Below are 6,621 nucleotides of genomic sequence, written 5' to 3'. Positions count from 1 at the left end.
GATCAAAATCAGGTAAAAAAAATGAGAAAAGTCAATTCATGTTTGCCACGGAACATCATTTTGCCAAATCAACAAATTGAGTGGAACGAGTTACATAACAAAGTTTTGAGTCCACGCGCACGCAGCCGAGCGATGATGACGATGAAAGAGCGATAGCCGCGACTGCAGTTTTTGCAGAACTGGACTGCGCTGGCTGCTGCAGATGATGCCATGCGGTTGGCGCGCGGGCGCAAGGGGATGACTGCGCTGAAATTACGCCTCTGAAAATCTTTCAAAATCAATTCCTACCGCGCAAAGATTGGACTAGGGCGTCTATTTCGCTTCAATGTTTTTTGAGAATATACTCTGAACGGTCAGCAACACGACAAATCTCGATTTTTCTTGTACTCTTCCTGACCTACCACCAGACTTCAGCACCAGTTTGCGGCCTGTAGGTGCTTGATTCTTGAGGAAATATATATAAATGTCTGAAATCGCTCCGTCTCGATTTATCCCCAAAAAAGCGTTTGGGTGAAATATACACCCAGAATACTTGCTTAACGCAGGAATTGATGTTTTAAACCGCATAAAGGCACTTCTTTCAGGTGCATCTTCATTTTTGGCCGTCCCTTGTCTCCGCCTTATGTTGGCCGCAAGGTCGACGCCGCGCAACCTATGGAGATTGCAACGCCCGCTGTCACGGTCATTTGTTTAAGACTTGCAAGTGCGCAAGTCAAATATTTGTGACACAGTTGTTCTTGCTAACCGATTCTGACTAAAGGCTTAACATCCCCAGACAAACGCGGGTTGACCATGTTAATACAATTTGTCACCCAATTTCCATCTGCGATCTACGCTCACGGGGTCCTTCTTGGCTTTACAGAACCCATAGGCAGATGTGACAAAGCTTCTTATCTCTATCGGTTTAGAGAGATAGTGCAATATAAGAGTACAATAAAACACGGTAAAATGAAAAGATCTGGTGGTTTATTCCATGCAGCCACTCAACGCTCGCTTCCTTTATTATATATATATTTTTTTTTTGACTGCTGTATGCAGACAGAATGGAATCTTCCCACAGTTTCGGGCTTCTGTTTCAGTTCTCGATGTTGAAATAGAATGAACATCGAAAATAGCACCCCTTTGGAAGTAAGTGGGCGATATCCAGTGATATCTCTACGGAGGCTATTTCACGACCAGAGTTTTTTGCCAATGCTGTGCCCTCCCCCCTTACTAAGTCCCTGGCTGCGTCCCTACATGCAAAGTTCACACGTCACTTTAAGCTGAATTTGGCTAAATCTCATGGATCAATATCAGTTAGCTGAAAAGCAGTTTGCTGTACTAGATTGAATCAGGACTGTGGTTTGTGGAAAAAGACGAAAGATGATCGGATTGCATTTACTTTGTAGTATTGGATTGGACTAGATCCTGAAGAGTGAAAACCAACGTTTTACGTTCAAAAGTGCGTGCGCCGTAATATCGTGGTACCCGTTTCGCATCTCACAGTGAAAATCCGAGGAGCATCATGCCGCAAGAAACTTCAAATTTTCGTTAATTTCTTTCTTCTTCAAATTATCACTTTCACGGTGGTAGTGAGATGACCACACACAAAGGCTTTCGAATGGGGATCCTGTTTTGGTGATAAGTGGTACGTAGCTACTCTTGATATGTTACGTCTTAATAAGTCTACGCAATCCACCATGCCCGTATGTTCGGCGCAGATTTATTTCATTCACTATAATGCTTATATATAACTGGCCACAATGAGGCACATTGAAAAATAAACAGTGGTCTCAGACATCTTGATTCCAAGTTGGCACTAATGCATGACAAACGAACACACACGGACAAATGTCCACTGCCACGGCCACGCGGACAAACGGATCACGGCTCGAGCACGCGAACGTGAACATGGGATCATAAAATGATACATACAAATTCTGAAACAGATTCGTTGTTGTGCTCCCTCTGCTTAGGGGAAAATTAGGTTGCACGCCCCTCGCAGCCCTCCTCACTGCCGCAAAGACCTCAGATGCCGATCTGGAAGTCGTGACATTTACATGGCGGGCATGGATACCCACGCAAATACACATTACACATTTAAAGACACCCGACGCTCGTGAATAGTACGTACACACGCATATGGCAAGTTTTCAAAATTATCGCGACCGGACGCTCACTTCCGATTCATGGACGAATTGTACATCACCCGACATCGGCCAAACTTCCTTCTCTGGGCGGTGACGTGATCATCTGACCAGCAGATGGCCTGATCAGTCGTTCAAATGTTGACGGGTGATGCGGTCTCGAGACCCCGGCTAGGCATTGGGTGGGCTGTACAGGCCGGACGGCGGACGCACAGTGTCGGCTGGGGGGATGTACTGGCTGGGCAGCGGCGCCGGCCCCTGGGGTTGTGCCACGTCCGGCTGCCGGCTGGGGCGCGCTGTGGACGCCGAGCTAGGGCGAGGTGGAGGCTGCGGCGGCTGAGGCTGCTGCTGCGGCGGCGGTGGCTGCTGGTACGAGCTCGGCGGCTGCTGCGGCTGCGGCTGCGGCTGCGGCTGCTGCTGCTGCTGCTGCTGAGGCCGCTGGTACGAGCTCTGCGGCTGCTGAGGCGTCTGCTGCGGCGACTGGGGTTTTGCCTGCGGCCGCGGCTGCTTCTGCAGCTGGGGCTTGGACTGAGGCTGGGGCTGGGGCTGCAGTTGCGTCTGCGTCTGCGTCTGCGTCTGAGGTTGTGGCTGCGGTTGCGGCTGTCGCTGCGGCTGCCGCTGCGGTTTCGGCCGCGGTTGCGGCCGCTGCGCCGGCTGGTCCCCGGCCGGCGCCGGCGGTCCGGCGGCGCTTTCCATACTGCCGCCAGCCGTCTTCTCCGGCACCTTGCCGATCTCTTCATTCCTGCTGTAAAACTGCTCGGAGGAGGTGCAGTCCACGTCCATCCACCACTGGCACGCGAAGCCCGCCTGGTTGAAGATGGTGCCGTTCGGACAGAGGAAAGAGAGCTTCATGGCGCTGCCGCCGGGCTGCGGGATGCAGACGTGGAACGGCTGACAACCCATCTCGACGTCCGCGTAGTAACCTGCGACGGCACGGCGAGGTGCACTGTGTGACCATGCCGCACCAACGTCAGGCTAGTGACGAGCTACAGCTGTGAGAAGGACGATCAAAACGGGTTGAGGAGAGGCATGGGCTCGTAGGATATTGAGTTTTTTGTAGTTTGTTAGCGCTTCATTTATTTGAGGCGCATTTTAGTCGGAGTTTCTGTCGCCAAAATTGCAGTTGCAGAGGTAGGCGGCATATGACCAAATGCTGTGGGTTAAAAAGCCTGAGTGTACGGAGGGAGACCTCATAAACGCTGCCAACCAATGCAAGAAATGGCAATGACAAGAAACGTAACACAAACACGTTATACTGTCTTAGACTGTTGATTACATCATGCCGAGACATCTGCTGTGAAGCATGTCATTCATCCCTCTGGACCACTCATACAGCACGTTGCACGCACCAAGCTGTCCCAGCCACACAGCATGCCGCACAACACAGTATGCCATCAGGTACACTGACCGGCGAGTTTGTCGTCGCAGGAGAAGGCCGTGGGCGGCACGGTGGCGAAGATGGGGTAGTCGACGCCAGGCTCCCCGGGCACGGCTTCCCGCAGCCACTGCAGCGGGTCTGTCGAGCCGTGGTGGTGGTCCTCCGCCTCCTCGGGGCCCTGCATGACGACCAGGAGGTGGGGTGGGGGTGTTGGACGCGGCTGCCCGCCTTTGTGTTGTGTTAAGACAGGATGGCGCGAGGTGAAACACGGCGGAAAGCATGCAGCGCCAGGCGAGGGAGCATTCCTTTTTAACCTTGTCGGTGTACTTATACAGATGACACAAGCCTTCTAGTACTTCCAACTCACATACATCATGACTGACGCGGTCTAGAACATCAGAGTAAAACGGGAATCAAAACGGCTTTCATTCTTTCAGCAATCTCCAACCAGATCGCCCATTAAGGTTGTCAGATCTCGAACTCTCTCACGCTCCCATGCACACACCTGCTATAGGGACTTACCTTAACCATCTCCTCGTTCTGGGTGTTGGCGGCGCCATCGGTGCCCCGGTCCGGAGCGGCGGTGGGCATCGGCCGGGTCGGGGCGTTGGCGGGCCTCTCCGTCACCCGGCCGGGTCTGCTGGTGGTCCGCTCGGGCTCGGGGTTGGCCGGCGGCCGCAGCGTCAGGCCACCCTGGGGCTCCTCGTAGTTGTAGTTCTCTCCAGCCGCGACGGCGGCCAGTGCTGCGGCGAACGCATTCGGACCGGCTCACCAATTCGGCAGCGAGGAGCTCACCCACTCGGCAGCGAGAAGACCACAAACTCGGCAGCGAGGAGATCACCAAGACGGCAGCGAGGAGCTCATCCACTCGGCAGCGAGAAGACCACAAACTCGGCAGCGAGGAGCTCACCAAGACGGCAGCGAGTTCACCAACTTGGCAGCGAGAAGACCACCAACTGGACAGCGAGGGCCTCACCAAGACGGCACCGAGGACTTCACCAAGTCGGCAGTGAGGAGCCCACCAACTCTACAGCAAGGAGCTCACTAACTCGAAAGTGAAGAGTTCACCAACTTGGCAGTGGTGACCCCATTGGCCCGGCAGCGAGGAGCTCACCAGCTCGGTGGCGAGGACTTATGGGGACCTTCCTTTAAGACCTTAAGGCATCTGAGCCTCACGCTGCCCGGCTTTACGCGCAGAAACATTACCATGGCCACCCCATGCGCACATACACGCAAGGAATACAGGCTAATGCGCCTAGGCTGCGCCAATCCCGGCATGGGTGTTCAGAGGGCTGGAAACGCGGTTGGGTATGTAGCCATCTTATGCGACTATGATTGTGTCAAGCGTTTGCACGCGTTGCCTTGGGAGAAAATGGAGGTATCGAAACAGTGAAAAACCTGCATACTACATGTGGCTTGATGTGCAGCTATTTACAGGCCGCCATTTGATTCTGCTTCGTCGTGCGATTCGATCCCTTAAGTACATCGCAACAATATTGTGACGGCGGAACCCGCAAAAGTGCAATTTATCGATGCAGCCAATTGCAGTTATTCTCCATCATTTCAATCTTCCTGTCTCCGTTCAAATATTGGCTACTCATGCCCCTTTATAAGGTTGTCTATAGCCCCGAGCACTTGTGGCATGACTGTCTGCGTGTATGGGGTTTTATGGGGACCGTCTGTGGATGATCTGTGGTTTGTAAAACCGGTTTGCATCATACTGCATTTGGTGGGTTGACACGAACAATTGGATTTGAGCCGTTTTGCGTAATGATCGGTATGGTCATACTGCATTGTTTTGCGGCTTGACTGCCAATCACTGCTGCAGATATCAGAGATATATCAGTTTGGATTTTCTTAAAAGGGGATGGAGGGGACGATAAAGCTCAGTTAGCACGCATCACACGATCGCTAGCCTTCTGTCGGAAGCCATCTTTGGTGACAAAATCTGGATCACTTAATGGACCTGACAATGGAACATGCATCGTGCGTTCACTGAGCCGTAGCATAGGGAGAAGAGAAACTGTTGGCATATTATGCCATGACCTGACCTGCGGTGCCGCGCATTTCCAAAAACTGAGCGAAAGGGTGTCTTCAAACATGGAACGTTTTTTACGTGTTTCAGCGCCCACCATGAATTTCTTTGTACTGTCAGGTTCACTCTAAGAGGGGTCATGAGCTCTTATGCTGGGTCATCAACCCTAAACATACCAACAGGTAGTCCTAAAAATACGTTTTATAGGAAGCATTGTTTGCATCCACAACACATGACGTTTTCAGCCGAGCTTATGGTCATGAGTCACCATAGGCACATATTTAAACATGGATCGCCACTTTTGCCACTGCTCTATGACGTCACTGAGTCAATGCCTCCTGACATACTGACGAAAGATAATCCAGCATAAGAACTCGTATACCTAAAAATAACGCAAAAAGGAGCTGAATATCTTTTGTATTTACATTTAAAAGAAGTTTCCGCCAACAGTTTTATTTCAATACAAACAAGCGCATGGGCTTAAGTAAACATTTACAACTATCGGCAGTCCGTCCAGGCACTTAATACAATCTAAGCAAAGGTATTTTCCAATGAAATTGAGAAGTACGTCGCAATTGGCATTCATAATGCTTTAAGTCAACAATTATACGCGTAAACAACACCATGCGCCTTCGACTTACCGCAGAGTACGGCTATGCTCAGCATGTTTCCACCCATCGCCTCGAAAAACAACTGATGCCGCGCCCGCCAAACACTTACTATTTATACCACCATTCGGGGCGCAGGGTAATTGTGGCGCCCGGGTCACGTGACCACGGCCGCGGAGCCGGGCCGGGCCACGTAGCGTGGGTAGGCATTGCCACTTTCACTGGTGACTGCGCGTGTCGGGGCTCCGGCTGCGTGCACTTGAACTTCAGCCCGGCCCCCAATGTCATCCGCGTCGTTCGCGGCCGTGTCAAACGCCGGCATGACCTCAGGCGGCAGAAGACGCATCAGCCCTCAGGCAACGGCGAGGTCACGTCAGAACGTCACGGCGGGGGACAGCGTCCTGGTGGGGTGGGGGGGGGGGGGGGTTAGCAGCGGTTCAGTATTTAGGGGGTGAACGCAAGCGTGATGACCGG

At 52.3% G+C, this 6,621-nt stretch overlaps 1 protein-coding gene across 1 annotated transcript in view; it reads right to left on the bottom strand.

The window, feature by feature from the left end:
• The window catches only part of LOC119098065 (double C2-like domain-containing protein beta), a 21,367-nt gene extending 15,126 nt beyond the window's left edge, over positions 1-6,241 (bottom strand). Inside the window, exons 1-5 of the mRNA XM_037220992.1 lie at positions 6,181-6,241; positions 4,027-4,247; positions 3,535-3,682; positions 2,792-3,049; positions 2,320-2,422 (exon numbers count right to left, since the gene is read on the bottom strand). Coding sequence (XP_037076887.1) covers positions 2,320-2,422; positions 2,792-3,049; positions 3,535-3,682; positions 4,027-4,247; positions 6,181-6,217 — 767 coding nt within the window. The 5' untranslated portion in view covers positions 6,218-6,241. The remainder of the gene's footprint in view (positions 1-2,319; positions 2,423-2,791; positions 3,050-3,534; positions 3,683-4,026; positions 4,248-6,180) is intronic.
• Positions 6,242-6,621: the final 380 nt, after the last annotated feature.

Source organism: Pollicipes pollicipes, unplaced genomic scaffold (genome assembly GCF_011947565.3).
Source record: "Pollicipes pollicipes isolate AB1234 unplaced genomic scaffold, Ppol_2.1 Scaffold_4740;HRSCAF=5597_pilon_pilon_pilon, whole genome shotgun sequence".
NCBI classification, from domain to species: domain Eukaryota; kingdom Metazoa; phylum Arthropoda; class Thecostraca; order Pollicipedomorpha; family Pollicipedidae; genus Pollicipes; species Pollicipes pollicipes.
This window is presented reverse-complemented; position numbering and strand designations above follow the sequence as displayed.